The following is a 27,018-nucleotide window of genomic DNA, read 5'->3' as shown; positions in this document are numbered from 1 at the left end:
ATTGATGCAAGCCGTAAACACCATAATAAAAGGAAATAACCTTTTAAAAAAAAAAAAAATGAAAAAAAAACGTTCTAATTTTTTCAATAGCGGTTTCTCTGTGACAAAACCTGATGGTCTTCTTTGAGTATCCGCGTTCTTTATATTTATTTTTATTCTTTATTTCTTAATGATATCTTGACTTGTTAACTTTTCTTTCTTTTATATTTTTGTATCTGTATCATAAATATTGTAATAAAGAACATAAAAAAAAAAAAAAGGTATTGACTACTTTCAATCAACATTAAAAACATTTAACCAATACTTAACAAAAGTATCTTATGCTAGTTGATATTTTAAACCTTTATTTGACATTTAATAAACATATAGGTTAATAAGTTTGTAATGTATGCTTGAGTTTTCCTTATGTATGCGTTTATTAAATGTTTACTATATGTTTAAAATTATGACTCATTTTTGTCAATATTGTAAACGTTTAGTTGACATTTAATATAAATATACATTAAAAAGCATGAAATGTAAATCCAAAATAACTATATATTCATATATAGTCAAAAATTGGTTGCTAAACATTTTAGTCATTTTTAAACCAATATCGACTAAATATTGACCAACTCTGGATGATTCTGTGTTTACTGGGTGAAACATTATGTCTGATTTATGATAAACATAATGTTTTAATATAATTTATATATATATATATATATATATATATATATATATATATATATATATTTAAATTTATTTTATATAGGCATTATTTATTATTATATTTATTTTTAATTTAGGCAAGACCTTTACACTGATGGCTGATGGATGCATTACAGAATACGCTGTGCAAGAACTCTTTGACAAAATTGAAGCTGATAAACTTCATAAATATAAGGTTTGAAAATAAATTTTAAATATATGTAAAAGTTTTAAATAAGTATAACAAAATATTTAGATAAAATTAATAAGTTAAAGAAGGTGCAACTTAGCTGAATGACAAGTCACACAAAATTGAGTTTTGGCTGTTTTAGAATAATTGATAATAGCTTGCATTGACAGCAACCATGGTAATAGAAAAGAGAAAGAAATACTATCATTTGAGCAGTAACTGTTTTTAGTAAACTGAAAGAGACTCAACCTTATTGCTTTAAGGTGGAATCTCAAGTTTATCAACTAAAGCATGCTTGACAAGATTTAAAATTCCTTTTTGAATCTTGTCTAAAAAAGATAGGGTCTCAGTAAAAGAACCAGCCCAATAATGAAAAAAGTATTCCATGCAAGAATGAGTAAGGGGTTTATAAAGTTAGAGAATAGAATCAGAAGTAAGAAAACGGCATGACAAAGAAAAGCAATATTATCTTATTATTGCAAAATTAGCAAAATTAATAATTTTGCATTGAATTGTCTATATAATTTCCATGAGAGATCAGTAGTGAGGGATAATTAAAGGAGGTGTGTACTCAACGTTGTCTTTTATTACTATAGGATTATCAAGAAATTTTTCAATATTATTAGCAGTAAACATCTGGGTTTTGTTTGAGTTAAAATTTACCACTCATTACAAGCCTTAAGCTGTCACAAAAATAAGATTCGATTCAACATCAAGTGCCTGTTCTAAGCAATCAAAAAGTGACAACCTTTTGCCAAGACTCAAGTATATAGTTGTACCTTCAGAAAATACTTTTTAGCAAACCACTTTTTAGGTAAGTTTATCAGGAAGTTTATTAATATAGATAAGGAAAAATACAGGAACAAGATCAGAGCAGTGTAGTACCTCCGAAGGTAACGGAGGAAAGTGTTGTTTATTAAGGACAGCTTTGATACTGCAGTAAGAAAAGAATGGTTCAATAGTATAATAAAGTTATCCAAATACCTCACATGAAAAGAACTAATGGAGAAGACCAACATGTCAGACTTTATTGAAAATCTTTGATATGTCAAGAGCTTTTGCCTCACCACTATATACATGGTAGAACTTTTCTGTTATTATTGTTAGTAAGTTAAAATAAATTGTTAGTAATTCAGCAGAAGAATAAGATGATCAAAATCTATTTTGATTGTCAGAGTTTGTTAAACTCAAAATAAGACGTTTATAGTAGACAAGCATTAGAGAAGTGGAATAGTCTGTTTTTTAGTATGAAGGAAAGAGTGTGGTCATTGTATTCATGAGTCAATAAAAAGAAAAAGTAAAGGTATCAAATCCATGTATGAAATTTTGGAATGCTAAATTTGTTACATGGAATGTAATAATAGTTAGATATAATAATAGTATTGTTGTAGATTTACTAAAAGTCTTTAGAACTATATTTCTGAGAAAATTGTGTTCTAAAGTCATTTAGAAAATTTTTAACAATACTATTATTATATCTAACAAATAATCTGTGATAATGTGAGAATAATTGATCTTAGCTTCAGACAAAACATTTTACATCAATTTTTTCAAATAATAAAAAGGTATTCAAAGGAGAAAATCATGAGCTAAAGGCTTGACTTCAAACCAGCGAGAAAAATTAAAAGCTCTATGCCTATCTGAATTTAGGAGATTATAAAGAAGACATAACTTTTAGCAGAGAGACAAAAGACATTAGCCCAAAGACCATTGCAAAGTAAATCATAGAAAAAAGTCCTAGTCAACTTGATGAATATAGTTTGAAATGCAATGATAAAATGAATTTGATGTCGGAAATGTATTAGATATAAGGTCATACTATGGTCTGAACCACCTAAAGGAGAACATGAAGAAAAGTTGAGCATAAACTAGGGACAGAGACAACACAAATCAAGGAGTGAAGGTAAGTAATTAAGTTTGTCTAGAAAAAAGTAACTAATTAAGTAAGAGATAAAAAAAGATAAAAATTTTGAGCTTCAGAGCCTAGGTTAGTGGTACTAGATCCAAGCTACTGAGTGTGATGAGTTTAAGTTTTTAAGTGCTTGGTCAATTTGATTAGAAATGACATTGAAATGAGTGGAGTAGTTGATACAAATGGATAAATGAGTGGAGTCTTGGGAATAAGGAGAATAATAAATTTTAAAAAGAAAGATGATTGAGTTAGGAGGTAGTAACCACATTAAAGTGTAGTCAAAAAGTTCTTTCTGAGAATGCAACAAGTAGGTCAGTTGATAAGTAAATATATGCCCATGACAAGCATATGACTACTGGAATCTTTGTTAATCAAAAGATAATAGCCATCAATACTAAGATCTGGATTTGAAACAGCAAATTATGAATAAAGAAGATCCAGTGTTCATTATCCTAGACAGGAAAAAATGTAACAGGTTTACATCTACATCAGCCTATCAAATGATTTTACAAATATTTGAAATTCTTAATAGAGATTTTTTCTTATAAAGAAGTTTTATTTTTATTAAAAAGCTAAAGTTTTTCTTAATAGCTGTTCTTAGATTATATTTAAATATTTAAATAAATAAACTTTTATTGCTAAAATGAATATTTTATAAGTAAAAGCTCTGGTTTAAAATATTTATCAAGACTCTAAAATAAACATTTATTATATCAAGGTTTAAAATAAAATAAATCGTATTTGTATTTATTTAAGCATTATTATTTAAATACATGTATTTTAAAATAAACCACAGATAACATGTTCGTTTGTTCAAGTTTACTTGGAAAAGGTTTACGATTTGCTGAGTCATGACAGCAAGGAACTTCCAGTCAGAGAACATCCTAAACAAGGTATAATAAAGATTTGTCATTTTTTATCGAAATAAAAAATAATTACAATGTTAAAAATCTTGAATTTTATACCTGTTATTAACAATAAAGACAAAACAAAACTTTTACCTTTTTTAGTAAAAAGTAAAAGTTGATTTTAAAATGAAAATGTGTTTTCTAAATTTTCTAATTATTAGTTTTTGTTTGGCCCATTCAGATCTAAATGAATTTTTTTTTGGATAAACCCAAACTTTTGGTTTTAGGTTTATAAACAAAGATTTAGTGAACATTTGGTGAATCAAAATTAAAATTCTTTAAATATTGAATAAATGAAATTAAGTTTGTTTTAAATATTTTTTAATCGTTTGGATTTTTTTTTTTAATTTTTTTTTTGTATATTTGTTTCTTTGTATTTTGATGTTTGTTTATTTTAAATTTTGGTATTTGTTTATAGTTACTGTGTTTTTACTTTAATTTTATTTAGTTAACATTTTTATTTTATTTAGTTAACATTTAGGTTTTACTTTTTTCAGCTAGTAGCATAATAATGGCAGTTTTTTAATTAATAATTCATTTTGAGAGAATAAAAATAGTTTCAAACACAAATTAATTCAGACTTGAAAAATCTCTAACAATCAACACAAGGAAATCAATATTATTTTTGAGGAAATCAATATTATTTTTAAGAAATTCATTTAGGAATTTATGTTTCAAATTTAACTCACCATCAAGCAAACAGCCAGGAGGAAGTTCTTGCTCTTTTTGATAAAGGAAGGCAAGAGTTAGTCACTGCTGAAACTAAAATGGTTCGTCACTCAAGCAGGTAGCTTTTTTGGGAGTTTAATGTCTTAGATCTAGTATGTATATTAATATAATTATTAAACAGTTTATCTTCCCGTTTATCAGATCTCACTCTATCTTTCAATTATCAATTGAACGAAGATTAGATGTTCCAAGAAGCAGGCTTGTAACACCAGGTAAATCTATAGTTTTATTAAAAAGCCTGATTCTTAACCCTAAACTAAGAACTAAAAAGTTTGTTTTTTACAATTTTTTCAAAACAGTGGCTTTAAAATGTCTAAAATTAAAATATGTTTGTTAAATTCCATTTGTTTAAATTGTCTGGTTTCGTTTTAGTTCTTTCTACTTTTGGAAATACTAGATCTGAGGTAAGAACACTAAAATTTTTCGTAATTTTAAATGAAGTTTTTGACTAAGCTACAAATTTAGGTAGCTCAAGGCTCAGTAATTAGGACTGTTCTTTTTTTCTACCCCTCCCTGACTGCCCTGTTATCCAATGCACTTCAAGATTTCAACGTATATATCAAAAGATAGATACAAATACAACCATTCACGAAGCCATCTTCTTTTTATATTTGAATAAATATGAGTTCAAAAAATAATTAGTTTTACAGTCCTCCTACATTGTGGTTACAAAAAGTTTAAAAAAGAAAAGTTTAAAAAAGGAAGTTTCTTTATTTTTGCTTTTTTCACAATGTTAACTTTAAATAAATCTTTTCTTCTTTTTTATATGTAGCTTAAGTGTAAATATTTGGTTAATGAAAATGAAAACATATAATTCCACTATAAATTGAGATTATTTTTAAATTATCTTATTACACAATACGCTTTTAAATTCTCTGATCTAAGAAATTATTGCTCCTTTTTAATTAGAAATTCCTTACTAATAACTAGGCACTAACTATTTTTGCAACTTTAAATGAAGAAAATGTATGAACAACAAAAAAATGACTTTTTTTGTTACATTTCTTTCCTTTTTGTTCTTTTATTATTGCCAAAATTTATAAATAATTTTTAGTTTCCCTATACTTGTTTTTCATTAATTACATACTTTAATATGTATGAAACATTACTAAAGTTGCACAAAAATAAGTACAATGGCTAAATGTTTTGCAAACAACTAAGATCTCCTTTTTACACAAGTTTGTTTAACACAAAATTGTTTTTCTTTAACTTTCTTTTTTTGAAAAATGTTTGGATTTAAGTTTGCTGTTCAGGAGTGCACAGAATGTTTTACTATTATACATTTCTAAATTCACAGTAGTAGATATGTATATTTAACAAATGACAACAACATTAACAACAAGGTATTTATTTTCTTTTTATAATCATTTCATTATCTTAGAGTATACTGCATACTATTTTCTTGAAAAAAGTCCTAATGTTTTTATTACACTTCCCTTGGTAACACTCATAGCCAGACATAATAAAAAAATTGCTTTGCTTCTCTGAGTATTTAATCTTCAAATTTGTTAAGATGAAGATCAAGGATATGGACTTTGCTCTGTAACTTGGAATGCCATATCAATAGAAAAACAGAATTTAGAACAAGTTATTTAAACTCGAATACAGTATGTGTATATATATATGCGTTTATGTATGTGTGTATATATATATATATATATATATATATATATATATATATATATATATATATATATATATATACATATACTTGTATATATATATTATGCTTACACAATATATGCGCATGGTAAAGAAATATAGGATTTGGAATGAATATTAAATAAACAGTATTAGCAGCTATAAGTAACATAGATTAGCAATAATAAGGTTTCTCGAAGAAGCTCCAAAAGCTTTTATTTTGCTGCCCTTGGTAACATTATTATCCTAATATTACTAGTTAAATGACTTGCTTTACTTTTCTGAGTATTTTTTTTTTAATTTGTCAGAATGAAGATCAAGGGTATGGAGTTTGCAATGTATTTTGCTGCTGTCTATTGAAGATGGCTGATTTTTTCTCAGGAGAATTGAAACAGGTGACTTAGGATATTGTGGTACTGGGACAATAGAAAAAGGAAAAACAATGAGATGTTTTTATGCCAGAGTGATGTTAGGTGGGATCTACAATGTAATAGTATTAATTTTTTTTTTGTTAAACTTCTTCACTTCCAACAAGGCTGCAAGCAACCACTAGTTAGAGTTGGAAGCTACTGGAAGGAAAAGATAAAGATTGTAGAGCAAGATAATCATTGACAGACGACTTAAAAGGTTGCAAATTATATGAATCAGGAAAGCAAGATGAAGAAAGTGAATTCCAAAGAGCTGATGTTCAAGGAAAAAAACTAAAGAAATAAGAGTTTTTGGAGCACTTAAGAACAGTGACAGAAAAAGATGAGACTTAATTTAATGACAAGTAACACAAGAATGAATTTTAGTAGATGGCACAAGAGATGCTAGCTCTTCAGAGCAGTGCCCATTATAGTATTTGTAGAAAAGAGAAAGAGAAGCAACATTAAGACGATGTGATAATGGATAGAGGTTGGCTGCAAGAGCAGGTCCAACTATGTTTACAATGTGTTTTTGCATCTTTATAAAAGAGAAAGGCCGTCATTGCTTGAGTGATTAGTTCTTTGCTGCCAAATTTACATAATTACAAAATTTGTGGCTTTAGGCTCTTTTCTCACTTCTACTAACTTGTAATATAGCATAGTTAAAACTATACATTGGTATGTAAAAATTTTCTCAATTGCAACTACTTAATGATTGTAGACATTTATTTTAAATATAAGTAAAGCATATAAGCTTTTCAACATTTACTACATGCTTTTACCAAATACTTTCTTGCTTTTAATTTTATAAATAGTCTATGTTTGTAGCAAAATGCATCTGCTGGATAAGACCGCCAGTTTGAGCATGCTTGCATTTGATCATCCAATCATTTAATTCACTTTTCAACATTCAGCTTCAAACTTTTTTCTCCTAAAATTTAGAACTTTTAAAAGTTAAAAACAAAGGCTTTTTGGTTATTATTTTAGTAAATATAGATGAAATATCAATTAAAAGTTAATATTTGGCACTTTTTAAAAATGATATTACTTTTTTGATCTTTTTGTATTGTATTTTGTTGAGCAACTTTTAAAGTATAAATAAAGTAACATAAACTTATATAATAATAATAATAATAGTAATAGTCTTGTTCCAAAAATGCCTAAAGTTGAAAACGTTTTGTATTTATGTACATAATGTATTTAGGGCAAAAAAAGGAAATATTTCAATTTTAATGAAATAATGAAAATAATGAAAATATTTTTTATAATAAATGTAGAACCAAGCTCTTAGCTTGGCAATATCTTACTTATAATCGAACAGCAATCTACATTTAGATTAACAAAAAATATTATATAATTTATAAAAAATAAGTTAATTAACGTTTTTATAAGGCTTTTAACATAAAGCTTTTTAATGCTAATTATATGCTATCTACTGGATTTTAATGTATTAAAAAAATTTTTTTTAATTGTTTAATTTATAAAAAAAAAACTTATAGGTAAAAATGCATAACATTGCTAGTCATATTCAGAATAAAACTTCATAAAAATTTCATAAAGAGCAACCTCAAGATTTCAGTACTTTTCTAATCACTTTATTTCCCTCTTTTTGCCTTCCCTTGATTTATCCACCTCTTTAATTTGTTAACCATAAAGATTTTTAAGAAAAGAATTGTTCTGATTTTCATAAAGTTAAAAGCTCACCTTAAAATAAGCCATGATATATTACCAGTCAGTAGTATTGTCAATCAAGTTGGTAATATTGTAGAAGATGTTAACAATTCTGATAATGGTGTAGTGTTAGCTCAGTTACCCACTAGTAAACTAACAGCTAAAAAATATGAGTATTAACAATGACATGTTGCGCATAGATGATTTGGATTACCATGCTCTGTTTATGAATGAGTCAGGTTTTCTTTAACTCATATCATGACCAAAGTAATCAAAAATATTAAAAATAAAAAACCATTATCTAACTGTTACAATATATCTTTTACAAATATTTGTGGTCTCCGAAGTAACTTTCCATCAGTTTAATCTTGCCTCTTGCAAAATTCACCAGACTTACTTGCTCGTTGTGAGACAAATTTAAATTCAGTTTTTTCTTCATAGAATTTTAGTATTGATGGCTATTTTACTTTGATTCACAAAGATTTCAATAGTCACATGCTTGGCTTGAGCATGTACTTATGTATCAACTTACTTATTTGTCATGAAATCAGGTTTTAATCCTCTGACTATTTTTTTACATACTTTCGCTTTTAACAACTTCACTTTCACTCAATCACCTTTCTCTTTGTTTTTTATTATTTTCCTTTTTTTTAAGTCTGCACTCTTTTATATGTAATTTCTGATCAAATTGGTTGAGCTCTTTCTCTTTATCTCTCTGCCAATATAGTTGTTATTGCTAACTTTAATGCTCACCACACTGAATGGCTTGGTTCTAACACCACTGACCCTGGTAGCACTAACTTCTGTATTTCTCATTCTCTTACTCAGATAGTTAATTTTGTAATGCATTTTCCAGACAACTCAATTAAATTTACTCCTTGGTTTGTGTCTGACCCTAAATTGCGTTGAGTTTCTCCTTGTTGTCCTTTAGGTGTTTCCAATCATGCAATAACCTTTCTAAATTATCTAGATAAATCTGCCGTTCCTGTTAAACAGCTTAACCCATTGTTCCCGCTTCTATTGCAGAAGTCATTACACAAAAAAACTCTTTTACAGTTTGTGGTCCAGACAACCAATTGTAGTCTTATGAAATTTTTCTACAGAACTCTTTTTAATTCTTTGTACCATGAACTCTCCTTAATTCTCTCTAAACTATTTGATAAGTGCTTGACTGAATCTTGTTTCCCTGCCTGCTGGAAAGTGGCATTTTTGGTTTCAATTTTTAAAAACTCTGGAGAATACTCTGACCCCTTCAACTATAGTCCAATCAATATTCTCTCTATTATTAGCAAGGTTTTTGAGTCTTTGATAAACAAATTTCTAATATCTCATCTTGAGTCTAATAACTCTCTGACCCAGGAACATATTAGAGCCGACAACACAGGTTCGTCGGCTCTGCATGTATATGTATATGTATATACATATGTATATACATATATATATATATATATATATATATATATATACATACATATACAAATACATATACATATATATATATATATATATATATATATATATATATATATACATATACATATACATATACATATACATATACATATACATATATATATATATATATATATATATATATATATATATACATATATATATATATATATATATATATATATATATATATCTTTAGTGTTGACATCGTGTATATGTTATATTAGTAAGAAAACATCAATTAATACGAATTCTCTTAATACAATTAATAATTTGTAATAACTAACAAATTATAAATTTTATTAGGAGAATTTGTAATAATTGATGTTTTCTTACTTATATTTATATATATATATATATATATATTTATATATATATATATATATATAATTTTACAAGATTATTTATAAAAAATATTTATAAGAAATAATTTTATTGCAAAACAAACCTTTTATAGAGTGATATTGGTATAATGTTACTTGAAGAAGACATGGTACTTCGAGCCAAAATGGACATGTATAATTTTTTCCCTGATATTTTTATATCTATTATTTCATAAAATGGCAAACAAAAATTTTCATAGTTTTTATATTCTAATTCATTATTCTTTAATTTTAGCTGTGATTTAGCTGGAAGTGAAAGACTAGGTAAAACAATGGTAGAAGGTGTTCATTTAAGTGAGGCAAAGCACATAAATTCTTCTTTATTAGAACTTGGGTAAGTATATAGAAAATTTGAAATTGCTCTATAAATATTTTATGAATCAATATTATGGAAAGGTGATTAAGTTCCGAAATCTCAATGAAAACTATAAACTTTGCACCTATTAAATTTAATGTGTTAAATTCATCATTTATTTAGTTAACATGTAAATGTGTTAAAAATAAAAATGAGTTAATAATAATTAACATTAAAATTTATGGAATTTAAACTTCAACTTCTAATTTAACTTAGATCTGCAAGTATCATCTGACTTGTTTAATTTTTTTGAAACAAAATCATAGAAATTTTCACTTCAAGTCAAACATGACAATTCAACTTCAAGTCAAATGTGACGAAGTGAAGTAGAGCAAAAAACTGCAAAAATTTTAAAAGACACTTGTTGCTATGACAACATCACTTCTATAAGTAAAAATTTTAAAAGACACTTGATGCTATGACAACATCACTTCTATAAGTAAAAATTTTAAAAGACACTTGATGCTATGACAATATCACTTCTATAAGTAAAATGAAAATTAAAACAAGTGTTTTTTCTGAACAGTTGAAATTTTTATTAAATTTTATCAAACTGATGAGATTATTAAAGTATGCTTGCTTGTAAATATGAGCCACGGAGTGTTTGACCAATGATAACAATCCATCAATTAGGCCATGGTCCATTGAATCTTTTGGATTTGTTGAGGAGAATAAATTTGAAAATAAAAACTTTTAAAAGTGTTGATCTTTGTTGGGTTCTATCAATAAACCTGTTGTTAATTTTCATTGTTTATTTTTTTTAATTTACTATAGTTTTTGTGTTTGTTATTATAAAACTTTTGTTGAAAATAAATTAAGTAAAGAAAAGAAACCCTTAAAAAATTTTTATATTATGGAGTTACTAATAGAGCCATAGAAAAAATATCAGAATCATTTTTTTATATATTTGATTTTGTATAGTTTTAGTCATCATTTTTCAATTAAAAAGTAATTTTTTTTGTTAATAAAATTTTCTTTTTCTATAATACCAAATACTACAAATAACGTATTATATTACATGTTGTATAGTTTTATGTTATATACTATACTTTTAAAAATATTTTTTATTTTGAAATATTATAGAAATGTAATATATGCATTGTCAGAGGGGAAGAGACGTCATATTCCTTTTCGTAATTCAACTCTAACTAGGTTGCTGCAAGAATGTTTAGGATCACGGTGTCAAACAAGCTTTATTGTAAGTTCTCAATCTTGTTGCTATTAAAGTTTTTTTTTTTTTTTTGGTATTTTTTAAATGATTGAAATATTTTAGGTTTGTGTTGCCCCTTCATCAGGTGAAGCTTATGAAACAAGATGCAGTTTAAATTTTGGAACAAGAGCACGAACAATTACCAATAAAGAAAGAATGTGTCTTAATGTGGAGGTTTTATTTCATTTTATCTTTCTTTATTGATCTTTTGTTTCATTGTATTCTTTCTTTATAGATCTTTATAAAAAAGGGGTAGAGAAGAATTTTTTTTTGTAAAATTTGTCATCTTGAGATAAACAATCGATTTTTTTGTTGAGAAATTCTATTTATTAAAAAGTTTTCTATAGTCTTGCGTCAAGCAAAAACTTCTCTGTTTATTCTGAAACTAATAAGATCATCTAAATAACAATAACAGCAACAAGTTTTCTTTACAATCATTACATTTTTAATTACATTTTTAATTACATTTTTAATTGCTGAAAATTTAATAAAAGTTATGAGTATAATAAGTCATGATCAAAGGATTGGTCTTGCTCAATTAGAAATATCAAAATACCAAATGATAATAATAATAATATAATAAAAATGATTTTTTTTTAGTTTAATGTTCATGCTAAGCACCGACGAATAGTGTTTTCTTTGAACAAATAGTGAATAGCTAATTGTTAAACTTTGGTACCAAAGTTTAACGTTTAAAGTTAAAGTTCAGTGCCAAAGAATAGTAATATTTGCAAAACAAATAGTACCTTTTGTTAAACGAAGTTTAACAAATTATACTTTATATTATATATTATATTATATATTTTGTATTATATTATATATTATAGTACTATTATATATTTTAATAAATAGTATCAATAGTTGTACAATATATATTATAGTACTATAGTATTCATTTAAGAAATAGTAATGAATTTTTTTAAATTGTAATAAGTTTTTTTTCAATTATCTTATGTTTAATTGTCTATGTCTTGTTCATGTTTATGTCTTGTTTATGTTTATGTCTTGTTTATGTTTATGTCTTGTTCATGTTTATGTCTTGTTTATATTTTGTTTATGTTTATGTCTTGCTTATGTTTATGTCTTGCTTATGTTTATGTCTTGTTCATGTTTATGTCTTGTTTACGTTTATGTCTTGTTCATGTTTATATCATGTTTATGTCTTTGTAAATATTCATATAGTTAATGTCTTTTAATAACATTAAACTTTAAATAACATTAATTTTTTATATTTGAACTTTTTTTTAAATATTTTATTAAAAAGTTCGCTTTATTTATTTTTATTTTCATTTTTTTTGTTTCTTCTTTTTTTAAAACCATATCCGATAATGCAATAACCAATATCTTCTACATTTATAATATATAAAAACTTCATTATTCAAGCAATCATTAAAAAAAAGACATAAAGTGATTTACAAGAGTTTCAACTTGTACAGCTACTTTAAAACAATTGGAGAAACAATTGGCATACATTTTAGTAAATCCATCAGTTTCTTTTTCATCAATTATAGTTTTTCTTTAATTACAATTGTCATCTCAGTTATTTAAATATGGCTCACTAACACTAATAAATATGGCTTAGACTAATTACTTGCAAAGTTGTTTCATTTTCCATTAGTCTATAAATGACTTAATAGTTTTTATTTACAGTTATGTATTTGTCTTGTTTTATCTTTTTAAATACTAATAATATTTTTTTGATCTTGTCTGGAATAATAAAGTGCATTATTGATTTTGTTTTGAGATGTTAAAATTCTTGATTGATCTTTTTATCATTTGTCAGGGTAGAAAATAAAGATGACAAAATGTTTAAAAAAGATTCAGTATAAATTTGAATATAAAGGTTGATATGAAATATATATATATATATATTTTTTGAAAAATCTTCATAAATAAAAGCTTTATGAGAAGTTTATAATTTCTAGCAATGTAATTTAAAGAGTGGGAAGCACATGAATGCTTTCTTGATGCATTTAAAAAGTAATCTTGCAACCTCTCTGAAAAGTGTGGAGCTTGTTCGTAAACCTGTTGCTAAAGGCGTTTCTAGACAGCTTGATGTGAGACATTTAAAAACAATATTTAGCTCTTTATTGTAAAAATGTTTGTTTTTCTCTTTACTAGACTTAAAAGTTTTTAATAGTCTTGTGGGCTCCAGAAATTTTTGGAAAGGCTAATCTCTGAAATTGAAAAATCTTATACTTTCAGATCTTTATTTTTTTTTACATCAGAATGCAATTTGATATTTATAATGTATTTTTTAAAGCTCTTACAACATGCAACCTTTTGTAGAGTTATGTGATTCTTTTCAACTTTTTTAAATCAAAAATAAATAGCATTTTCACCTTGCAATATAACAAAAAACAGAATACTAAAACATATTTAAAAAATTGTTTTTGGAAAAAAAATTTTGAAAAAAGTTTTTTCAAAAACAATGAAAACAGTTTAAAATTAAAGTTATAATTTATTTTACGATAGAATCTTTATTTTTAATTTGTTACATTATCATGTTTTTTAAAAATGGCTGATGGAAAATAATGATGGAATTTATAATTTGTCTTTAAATAAAATCTTTATCTGTTACTACATTGTTAAATTTTAAAAATGGCTAAATTTCACAATTCTTTTGTTTTCAATTAAAAAGTTTTATGTTAAAAACCCTAATATGTTGTGATAGAGGATGAAAAAGAATTTCAATAAAATCTAAAATGGTTTAACAGAAATTTAGTTTTTCATGCTTCTTGTTTTATAAAAAAAGAGATAAGCCTTTTTAGAAATTTATATAATGGAAATGTTTGTTTTAAATATTGTCAGTTTTACTTTAATTTGTTAACGTTTATTTATTTTTTAGTTTGATTATAAGTTATTGGCTAAAAAGCTCACAAAAAGAGTCGAATTACTTGGTATGATTACTTAATTTTATTTTGTTTATGTTTCATGTAAGTTGCTTATAGTATATATAAATTGAAATTCACAATGGTTCAAGAGTTTGAACCTCAATTAAAGGTAATTAAAGGTATAGAGATTTAAGGATTCAAAAATAACGATTATTTCAGCTTTACCAAATTAAACTATTGATGTTCATTTAAAGTACAATTTTGCATGTTAAGATCTTTATCATCATTGTTAATCATTCATCATTTTGTTAAGATCTTTATCATCATTGTTAATCATTCATCATTTTGTTAAGATCTTTATCATCATTGTTAATCATTCATCATTTTGTTAAGGTCTTTATCATCATTGTTAATCATTCATCATTTTGTTAAGATCTTTATCATCATTGTTTTAGCAGCTACTTGAATTAGAAGCTTCACAATCTTAAACATCTTCTTTTATTAACAGAAGCTTTTTTATGCCGTTGGTAACACACTCTCTCCAAGCTTTTCTACTACTACCATCATGTTACTCCCTCTGAAAATTTCGACTTGCAATACCTAATATTCTGGATTTTTATGCTTTACATGCCTAAACCATCTTTCCTAACAAACTTTAACAATATTTCCTGATGAACTGTAGTAGCTTTTATTTATTAACTTTATGAGATGTACCTAACCCTGACTCTAACTCTGAATCTTACCTTAACACTGACTTTACCTGACAAGGAAATTCGATGTGGGGCACATGTGCCATTAAATGATAGTTACACTCAATTTATGAGATAGCAATTTAAAGATCTGATAAAAGAATAAGAACTGATTGCAAGTCATCTGATTGATTATGTACTTTAAAACTTTGGCTTATAATCTAACAACAAGTCAAGCAAGAAAGACTTTGTTGGTTAGGTTGTTTATTTGGTAGTAGAATATGAAATTCCTGAAACAAGAAAACAAGAAAGAATAATAAAACAGAAATTTTTTAATTTAAAACTCAACAGTTTTTTAATATATCAGACATATATACACATAATATATACATTGACATCTACACATTGCTTAAATATTCTGTCAATAATAGTTGAGCTTATCACTAAAAATTCTTATAAAACTTTTTCATCAAGTAGGCTCAATGGCTAGAAAAGAGTCCAAGCTGAAAAAAAGTGAAATTGCTATATCAATCTGTAGCATGATAAAATGCTAAAGAAAAAACAGGACTTGTTTGAAATTAAAAACCAGCTTAAAAGTCCACTGATTTTCAATCTACCAATAATGGTAATAATGAAGTTGATGGCAGGGATAAATTTTCTTTATATTTAAAAGATTAAATGTCTATATAAAAGATTAAGGAAATAAAAACTGAGTTGTGCGTGAAAAAATAATTGATGCAAATCTTCAATAATTAATGTCAATCTGTATATATATATATATATATATATATATATATATATATATATATATATATATATATATATATATATACATATTAGGGTGATGACTTTTTGATTTTTTTTTCTCAAATATATTTCCTGTAGCACGAATGAATGAACTTTTGCCTATTAATGAATAAAATGGCGTTTATTCCATTAAAATATTAAAAAAGGTCACGCACAAACCACTTTGAAATGTTATTTATGTAGACATTTTAGCATTTTATGTAATTGTATTAACATTATATATATATATATATATATATATATATATATATATATATATATATATATATATATATATATATATATATATATATATATTATATATACTGTATGTAACGTAAGTCATGAAACCGACTTGTGCAATAATTTATGTAGCAGAGAAATGTATAGAATTTTCCAGAACATCATATAACGCTGTGCACCGTCAGCCAGGACAGTGACATCACGGTGACATAATTGTTTGGGAAGCTTCTGTTGAGTTCTAAAAATTTTTTCAGCTGTTTTGCAGTCTGCTATAAACTGGTATATAAGCGAGGTGTTCAAAACAGGTAGTTGAGTTTTAATTATCTTAATTTGATGTCAACATTATTATTGCCTTATTTTAATTATTGTGCATTCTCTTTAGTTAAAGTATAAAGAGATCCTTGTATTATTTGGTAAGTTACATTTAACTCTTTTGCAAATTATAATTAAGCATATAATATTTTATTGGTGTCTGCCTTTTTCATTTTCTATAATCGTTATTTACTTCTTTTGAAATAAAATATATTAATAATAACAGTTCAATTAAAAAACTTAATAACAGCTTTTTAATTTGTTACATAATAAATATTGACATTAAGGCCTTTCCTATTTCAGTTGCTGAGTAGAAGACAACATGTCATTCAAGAAGAGCTCTTCTAACACAGAGAAGAACAAGGAAACCTGGATAAAGAACTTAGTCCAGTATCAAGCCCCATCAAGAAGAGGCAACATGGCAATTTATGAAGCACCCTTGAGCGAACGGAGTCGCATGCCTCTGAAAAACCACATCATTGGACGCTTCAAGTTTCTTAAAACCACTGCCAAAGAATGGAGAGAGAGGATCGGTTTAATTGCTGTAGAGCTTAAAGACCTATGGAGCAAAACATTGAACTTCCTGCATCTATCTGATCAAGCCATTTGTGCAAAACTAGCAAAACTTCTGAAAGACTACAAGCGCTGCAGAAAAAAACTTTGATTCAATGAATGAACTGTTTGACATGACCAAGATGAAAGGCAAATGGTTGTGCAAAGAGGATGAGAACCTCTACAAACTGCATATTGAGAGCAAAGGTCACTTTGTTTATTCGACTGGCAAACCTGTTAGTGCCAATATCATCCAAGCGAAAGAGGGCAATGAAAGCGACTTTGTCCACACTTACCAACTTAGCGTTACCTGGTTGTTCTGAAAGTAGCATGGACTCATCCAAAAACAGTACAGACAGTCCTTGGGAGGATGACAATGCAGCATCAATGAGCAAAAGGAAGCATAACCCAACAGGCACTGCAAGACATCTTGTTACATGCTCAACGCTCTCATCCCACTGAGCAGCAGTGGTGTGCCGCCAGCTTTCTGGTGAGGGCATTGAAATCCCAACCCCATATCAATCAGCAATCCACAAGGCTATCTACACAAGAGCTGCTCAGGTGAAGAAACACTTGGTGAGCACGCTTCATCTGGAGAAGTAGAGCATACACTTTGACAGCAAACACATTGAGGGCTTTGAATATCAGGCCGTGGTCCTCAAAAATGAATCTAAAGAAATTAAGTTAACTGCGCTAAAATTGAAAGATGGGAAAGCTCAAACAATGGCAGAAGGACTCCAGGATGCGTTGTTGTTCGGCTGCAGCAAATGTTTGGAGAAAAAGGTCACCCCAAACCCAAGTTCATCAGTTGCCAGCACCATGTACTAGACTGCGTTCTTTGCATTGTCATGGACAATGAGCTCCATGGGTTGACTAAATCACCAAACATCGAGTATTTTTTTGTGCAGGATTTGATGAGCAATTATGATAAATTGAAAGCAGCCTTCAAACTGAGATTAAAAACTGAGATTAAGGAAACAAGCGGCTGGAGAGATGACAAGAAGTTTCTCTACCACCTCACTCGGTCTTCTGTCACTTAACTGAGAGGAATAAGATCCCCTTCGTGAATTTCAAACAGATCCCAAACATCAACAATGCACGCTGGAACTCTTGTGCCATTCTAGCCCTTCTTGCGTTTATTTTGATGCCAGAAACCTGGATCAGGTTGCGTAAAATCTGTTCATTCATTTCTCCCTCATTGGCTGACCATTGGTTCAGCAGTCAATTGTTCTGCGTTAAAGATTTTCAAGAACTATCTGAAGCTCTGAATGGCTACCCAAAAGCTCTCAATTGCTTGAAAGCCCACTGTAAAACAGATGACTCTCCAATCAACATTGCCCAAAGCAACCAGTGCTGCAAGCATGCCATCAAAGTTATGTAGAAGAATGTAATATTTTATTTAATCTTAAATGAAAGCTCATCAAATTATGTATATATATATATATATATATATATATATATATATATATATATATATATATATATATATATATATATATATATATATATATATATATAATCTGAGTTTCAAAAAACAAGATTTGACAAATAATCAGTATGTTATTTGGAAAATGTGTATAATAAATATTCATAAAATGTTTTGTTTTATGTTTTATGTTTTGAAAAAGAGTTTAAAATAGTTTTATTTTTAATACTTTAATTGCTAGCAGTTCATTAAAGCAAAAAGATTTTAAAGTGAATTGATTTTTTTCAATACTTCCTGGTTTTTATCTTTGTTTTCAAAATGTTGCATTAAATTAACATTTTATCAATAATTCAATGATTAAAAATTAATAATTTTTTAATGATTTTACATTATTAATTCTACTACTTAAAAATTATTCAAATATTTTAATGAGCAAGAGAAATCTGTGCTAGTTTTTCTTCTTTAACTTCAGTGATTGAAGTTTTTATTTTATAATTTTTTTAAAATTGCAGTATATAATTCTTTCAGTACCAGTGACCTGCTATCCGGGTTATGATATTTTTTAGTAAATGTGACCACCCTAAAAATGGCATTTAATCACATGACTAAGGCTTAAAAAAGAAATACTTTTAAAAAAGTAGTTTGATGGCTGCTTTTCTGACAAAACAAGGTCTCATTTATGAAATTCTAATATAAATATATATATATATATATATATATATATATATATATGTGTGTGTATATATATATATATATATATATATATATATATATATTATATATATATATATATATATATATATATATATATATATATACACACTATCCTATAACCATATATGTTTTTTAGAAATTCTATTGTTTGTGCAACTATATGCATTTTTAAGAAATTCTATTGTTTCTGTGAAATGTTTGTCCAAGTATCAATCTCATAATGCCTTTTGCTACTTAAAAAAATCTTTTTTTTAAATATGAGCTTTACACTATTTGCAACTTTGTATATTTTTTTTAATCGCTGATGAATTTCCTGTTATTGGCATTTTAAATTTAAAGTAATAACTTAATTAATATATTTAAAAAGTGATATAAAAATATCAATAAACAAAATAGTACAAACTAAATATGAAAAAAATCACCTTTTTCTTGGGTAACTCTCTGGTTAAGAAAAAAATCAAATCAAATGCAAAAGAAACAGATGAAATCAAAATTACAACATCAAATTTACCTTCTGCCAACAATTACACTAACTACAACTGGCTAAGTTGTTGGATATTAGCGCTAAAAATAGAGTTTTGTGCCATAAATGAGTGGCTTTGTTTTCAACAAAAAGTGCTAGGCTGCACTACCTGTCAAAAAGTGCAACTTGGCGTATAAGCTAAAATAGGAATGAAAATATTTAAAGGTTCATTGGTCTTATTGTAAAAATAAAAAGCAACAGTTGAGTTCACTATGTACAAAAATATTTGACCGCAAAGAATCTGCTTGATATTATGCTGCATAAAGATGGTAGAAGAAGCTAAAAAATGACCTAAAAACAATATTTTAAAGTCTTTAATGCATGAAAAAATTGTAACAGCAAAAAATTTTTAACTGCATATAAAGTTGCAAAAAGAAATTTAAATAGCTTTGAAATGGAAACTGATCTTCAAGAAATTAACACAGTTGAAATGGTTTGTATTCATTCTACAAGCCCATGTATTAATATTGTCAATCATATAGGTATCAATCATTTGGTACTGTGCTAATCATATAGGTATCAATCATTTGGTACTGTGCTAATCATATAGGTATTGGAACAAGGAAAAAAATTATTGCAGAAGTCATAAAATCAAAGAGTAAGGTTTTTTTGAAGTTAACTATTGTCATTATATAGGTATCAATCATTTTGGTACTGTGCTAATCATATAGGTATCAATCATTTGGTACTGTGCTAATCATATAGGTATTGGAACAAGGAAAAAAATTATTGCAGAAGTCATAAAATCAAAGAGTAAGGTTTTTTTGAAGCAAAAAATATGACAAAATTTGACACTGATGGTCTACTTCAAATTACTAGCTGAAAGGCTTCCTTATGTTATAGTTTGGTACTGTGCTAATCATAGACTGGAATTGTCAGTAAGCTATACTTTTTTAGGGAGATTTCAAGTATTAATTTGTTCAAATCATTTCTTGATAAGCTTTACTTCGTGTATGATGCTTCCTCCAAAATTGGCAAAGAGTTACATTCATTCCCAGAATTTCTTAATATTCAGCTGCTGAACATTGATAGAATTTTCAGATAGTTGTTATCTAGTTTCCATTCAGTTTTTGCGGTATGGAAAAATTATGAAGAACTGGTAAATTATTTTGAAGAAACAATGTTTGATCTTACAAGGGACAAAGGTGAAAAATCTACTTATGACGGTTTAAAAAAGAAAATTACATCTACAGAGTTTTTAATGGATCTAGGATTGATGTGTAATGCTCTCCAAGTAATATCAGAATTGAGTTTAGACATCCTAGAGAGCAACATTGGTCAGTACAAATCAAATCAAAAAATTAAAGCTCTTGTACAAGTATTCAAAGAAAGAAAAAAAAATAGTGATCCCAATAACAACTTTGAGAAAAAGATTGTCAACAAAGATGTTGAATTAACTCAATGGGCTGGCATCTTAGTCAAAAAAAGGACAAAATATACTCAAGTGACATTTGGAGAAATTGAAAAAAGAAATAACTTGCAATTGAATTAAAGAGAAATGCTTTATGGATTTTGTAAATGCTTTGTATAAAAAATATATCCTGAAAATCTAGTTTGTTTGGTACATGCTCTACATTCTATCCCCATTTTCTCAAGTGAATGTGAATGATGATTTTCACAGATGAACCTGATCATCACACCAACTAGGGCTTCATTAATGACCAAAACAGTTTTAACCTTGTTATTCCTCAAATTAGTAGAACCACCACAACAAGCTTCAATACTTTGATAGAGGGTAATTTGTGCCTACTTAGGGAAAGGTATTCATTTGTAGACACTAAGAGCAAGGAAACGAGACAAGATGATTTGTTCAATGAAATTTGGAAAAAACTGTGGGATTTGTAACAGAAGTTTTGTATAATTTGTGTTTTATATACAGTACTGTGACCTTTCACCCAATGCTGGATTATGGTGGCTCGGAGGGACTATAGCCCCAGGTCTTGCAGTGTTGGAGCCCCTATTCAAAATGAAAGATTTAAAAGAAACTCTGAAAACAAAATCTTTGCTTAATGCATGGAAAAGGGCCTAGTGTTTTAAAATAGCTTTGGGCCCAAAAAATCTTAATTTACCACTGCCCTCACCTCATTTCCAACATAAAAAAATTTTTATTTTAAAAATGTAAAAAAAGCTTTTTACATTGGAAAATGGTTCCTTTTATTTGTTCCCTATTATTGGGTATGGTATGAGGGGGAGCCTGGCCACAGCTATATATAAATATATATATATATATATACATATATATATATATATATACATATATATATATATATATATATATATATATATATATATATATATATATATATATATATATATATATATATATATATATATATATATATATATATATATATATAGATATATATAGATATATATATATATATATAGATATATATATATATATATATATATATATATATATATATATATATATATATTATAAATTTAGTTAATATTTCTGCTTTATTTTTGACATGTAAAGAAAAGTAGAGTTGAATTCTTTTTTTTCACAAAATAAGCACTATTTATATATATCAGGGGCTATTCTAAACCTTTTTCGATAGCGTGAGTCGTATTTGGGGGCCAATTTGGGCGTCGCCCAAATTAAAATTTGGGGACTTTTTTTTGCGAAAAAAATGCTGATTTTCCGCTAAAGTTAGTCGGAACAAAGGGGTACCACCGCTCAAATTTTTTTCTAGAATAGGCCATGTATATATATATATATTTATATAAACATATATGTGTATATATATATATACATATATATATATATATATATATATATATATATATATTTATATATATATTTATATTTATATATATATATATATATTTATATATATATATATATATATATTATATATATATATATATATATATATATATATATATATATATATATATATATATATATATATATATATATGTATATATATACAGTACAGTTAATAAGTTTTAGACCACTTGTATAATTACAATTTTTTTAAAGCGTACTTAAGTTTAATAATATATAAGAAAAGTTGAAAGAATATATTATTTTGAATAAATAAACAAAATTGATGAGGAAACAGAGGGATTTGTTTGTTTATTTATTAAAACAATGTGTCATAACAACTACATTTAAAACAAGATATTCAAAGAATGCTGTTACAGAAATCAGAGAAACTGGCTCCCTTGAAGATAGAAAGAAAAGTGGTAGACCTTCTAAGCTAACAAAAGATGCCAATAAATATTTAAAAACCCTATCTTTAAGAAATACAAAAATAGCATCAACCGAGCTCGCAAAAGACATTAACACAGCAACTGGGAAAAATGTCAGCTCTTCTTTTATTCGACGACACCTACTTAAATCGGGATTAAGAGGATATGTTGCAATTCGAAAACCATTATTACGGTGTGGCAATAAAGAAAAACGACTTAAATATGCAAAACAACACAAATATTGAGCCCAGGAAATGTTTAATCGGGTTCTGTACACCGATGAGTCCAAATTCGAAATTTTTGGAACGAAAGGACGCCAATATGTTTGAAGAAGAATTGAAGAAGCCTATCAGCTCGAATATTTAAACCCTACTATTAAACACAGAGGAGGCTTGTTACAAGTTTGGGGCTGTTTATCTTTATCTGGAGTAGGTGATTTGATCAAAATAGGGGGGCGGTTCACCAGGGAACGTTATACGTGGATATCTTAAGGCACCATGCTGTATCATCTGGAATGAGACTAATAGGTCATAATTTTATTCTGCAGCAGGACAATGACCCAAAACATTGTTCCCGAGTGGCAAAAAATTATTTAAATGAAATGGCAGAAGAAGGAGTACTGGAATTGATGACCTGGCCTCCCCAGAGTCCAGTTTTGAATATAATTGAGCATATTTGGGATTACCTGGACAGAAAGAAGGTCGAACATGCGCCCCGAAATGCTGAAGAATGTTTTAAAGTACTTCAAAGAGAGTGGCACAACAGAGTTTATTATGAAGTTTGACATTAAAAAGTTTGTAATTGTTCCATATTTTGTGTGAAATACATGTGTTTAAATAAGTTTATAATTTAGAACTACAAACTTAAATATTAGAGAATTCTCCGGGATTTTTTGAAAAAATGTAAGTGGTCTAAAACTTATTCACAGTACTGTATATATATATATATATATATATATATATATATATATATATATATATATATATATATATATATATATATATATATATATATATATATATATGTATATATATATATACATATATATATATACATATATATATATAGATATATATATATATATATATATATATGTATATATATATATATATATATATATATATATATATATATATATATATATATATATATATATATGTATATATATGTGTATGTGTGTGTGTGTGTGTGTTTATATCTAAATTATTTAAATGAAAAACAACACATTAGTAGTACTTTAAGTTTTGTGCTTTAAAGCAAAGATCAGCTATTAGATACAAATCAATTTTTTTTTTTTTAATATTTAAAAAAAAAACTATGGTAGAACGAGTTCTGATGTAATAAAAAAAAGATGTAATCATTTTTGAAACACAATGCTTTTATAATTTTCGGATTTGCAGGTTTAAAGTTTTTAAAAATTTAGCATCAATCATTATAGGTAGGGCTGTAAATCCTGGCTCGTGTTCGTTATCAAACGAGCCGAGCTTGAACATCATAGGCTTGTTCATAAAGGCTCGATTAAAGCTCGAATATATATATATATATTTATTTATCCAATGCAATAAGAGCAAGACTTACATTTGTGAAAATGTAATTTGAACTATTAGAGTGTAGTGTTTAATAGGAATTATTATGTTTGTGAGAGTTTACATTATGTTTGAACTTTGAACATTAAGTTTGAACATTGAACTATTAGTTTTAACTTTTATTTTGAACTATTAGATTTGTGGGATCTTATTTCTTTATGTTGTTTATTTGCATGTTTAATAGACTGTAGGATTGTTTATATTGTTTGTTGATTTGGACTTGCATTATTTACAGACGAGCCTTTAACGAACAATTTTTTTTTTTACTAAATGAGCTTTAAACTAACAGGTTACAATAATTATTTCGAGTTTTAAACCAGTCGAGCTCGAGCAACATGTAAAACGAGCCGAGCCCAAACAATACTAATCCTTAACAAGCCGAGCTCGAACAAAGAATCTCATGTTCGAAACGAGCTCGAGCCGAGCCTGAACACTCTTGATATGTAAACGAGCCGAGCCCTGGCAAGTTTGGCTCGTTCGGCTCGATTTACAGGCCTAATTATAGGGGAAATGGGAGCTACAATTTCTGTAGGGGAAATGGGAACTACAATTTCTGTATCAAATTTTTCATTAGCTTAATAGTAGTAATGAGGTTTAAATTACATTTTAAATCTCATCACATTACTATACACTATTTTAAAAAAATTTTAAATGGTGTGTTTTTCAATATTAGAATTAGAATTACAGTCAGCACGTCCTATTCGCGACTTTATTTCCAGCTCAATAAATGGATTAAACATTGCTACTGAAACCCAGGTAAAGTTAGAAGTATTTGAATTAAATTAAATTTTTTTCTTTATTCATATTTATTTAAATTTATTTGGTTATTAATGAAGTATTAACTTCATATAGAACAAAGGGGTTACTAATTTCTTTTAGACTGATGGTGAGAATACAAATGAAAAAGTGAGCAGTACTGTTTCTACCATTATAATAAAGTATACAGAACATGCATTAGATATCTATGGAATGCTCGAATTGCTGACCGAAAACAATGAAAATCTTCATCAACACAGTAGCAACTATGATACTCTGCGTTCTACATCAGCAATGGCATTGTTTACAATGGCAATATCTTCTATTACCAAAACACAAAAAGCATTGATGTCTGGTAAAGAGAAAAGCTTTTCTGAAGTGTATAGCTATGACACCTTAATAGAAGAAAGCCTGCAAAAGATGGCAAAGATAAAAAGTGAAATTCTGCACATAAAAAGAGCAGATAAAAACGATTTGTTTATAGAGTCTGCTTATATGATTTCTGAAATATGCACAGACATTGAAAATGTTCTTGAAAAGGTTGTAGCTGAAATTGAGAACACAGAAAACAAACCAGGTCAGTTGAACACATAAATTTATTCATTGTGAAACTTATAAATAAATATAGTTAAATACAATGAACATTAACTATATTTAAAAGTTTAACTAAAGTTAAACTTTTAAATAAATATAGTTCATTGTATTTAATTTTTAGCATTTCTTGATTATTTAACTTTTAGACAACTATATTTTAAAATATAACTTTTAGACAATTATATTTTACTATATAACTTTTAGATAACTACAGTTTACTATATAACTTTTAGACAAGTATAGTTTACTATATAACTTTTAGATAACTACAGTTTACTATATAACTTTTAGACAAGTATAGTTTACTATATAACTTTTAGATAACTATAGTTTACTATATAACTTTTAAACAACTATAGTTTACTGTATAACTTTTAGACAAGGACAGTTCATTATACAAAAAAGTCAGCAATGCTTTACAAATTATCTCACTCAAATGTTCTGATAAAGGTAAAATTAAATTTTCATAAAATCTTTTTTTATATTTTATTTATATTTTTTTTATAAATGGCATTGCTTGTTTCAGAAGTTAGGTTGTAGAGACTTGTGGTGTTTTGAAATTTAATCATGAATTTTAAAATCAAAATTATCCTGAAAATTTGCTAATAAAATTTTGTTTTAAAACAGATAAATTGTGAAGTTGTCTTAAAATTCAATTAAAATACCATTATTCTAATTTTCAAAATTTTCAAAACTATGTTGAATTTTTAAATATTTTTTTAATAATTAAAAAAAAACCCCTAAAGTTTAACTTTACAACACTACTAAAGACTTTTTAATTAACTATGGTTAGCAATTGTATGCCATTTAAATAATTAAATATCACTTATATATATTATATTATCACACTCATGTATAAAAGATATTGCTTATATTATATATATATATATATATATATATATATATATATATATATATATATATATATATATATATATATATATATATATATATATATATATATATATATATATATATATGTATATATATATGTAGAGTTCCACGCGGTTATTAAAACAAATCTCGTTTTAAAAAATAAAAATAATGAATTTTTTTTTTTCATTACTATAAGTATATAGTCTTAAATGTTAAAAAAAAATAATTAAAGAAAAAAAAAAAAAAAATTGAACAAGCTATTTATAGATTTTAAAGTAAACGGAAAAAGTATAATTTCATTTAAGAAAAAGTGTTTAACTTTCATTATTTTTTTAAAATCTTGTAGTGATCCAAAATTTTTCCAATTAGTTTTAAATT

At 26.6% G+C, this 27,018-nt stretch overlaps 1 protein-coding gene across 6 annotated transcripts in view; it reads left to right on the top strand.

Annotated features, from left to right (window-relative positions):
* The window catches only part of LOC100212028 (kinesin-1 heavy chain), a 60,562-nt gene that overhangs the window by 18,208 nt on the left and 15,336 nt on the right, over positions 1-27,018 (top strand). For 3 of the 6 annotated variants that reach the window (XM_065805530.1, XM_065805531.1, XM_065805534.1), the window contains 14 exons: positions 789-886; positions 3,589-3,685; positions 4,364-4,487; positions 4,571-4,641; positions 4,802-4,833; positions 10,058-10,116; positions 10,219-10,317; positions 11,422-11,536; positions 11,612-11,722; positions 13,474-13,605; positions 14,397-14,448; positions 25,088-25,170; positions 25,294-25,747; positions 26,143-26,214. In XM_065805530.1, the coding sequence (XP_065661602.1) occupies positions 789-886; positions 3,589-3,685; positions 4,364-4,487; positions 4,571-4,641; positions 4,802-4,833; positions 10,058-10,116; positions 10,219-10,317; positions 11,422-11,536; positions 11,612-11,722; positions 13,474-13,605; positions 14,397-14,448; positions 25,088-25,170; positions 25,294-25,747; positions 26,143-26,214 (1,599 nt within the window). The remainder of the gene's footprint in view (positions 1-788; positions 887-3,588; positions 3,686-4,363; positions 4,488-4,570; positions 4,642-4,801; positions 4,834-10,057; positions 10,117-10,218; positions 10,318-11,421; positions 11,537-11,611; positions 11,723-13,473; positions 13,606-14,396; positions 14,449-25,087; positions 25,171-25,293; positions 25,748-26,142; positions 26,215-27,018) is intronic. The other 3 variants (XM_065805532.1, XM_065805533.1, XM_065805535.1) reach the window with 1 other exon arrangement.

This window comes from Hydra vulgaris, chromosome 09 (genome assembly GCF_038396675.1).
Source record: "Hydra vulgaris chromosome 09, alternate assembly HydraT2T_AEP".
Classification (NCBI taxonomy): domain Eukaryota; kingdom Metazoa; phylum Cnidaria; class Hydrozoa; order Anthoathecata; family Hydridae; genus Hydra; species Hydra vulgaris.
The sequence above is the reverse complement of the archived record's forward strand: the minus strand, read 5'-3'. Positions and strand labels throughout refer to the sequence as shown.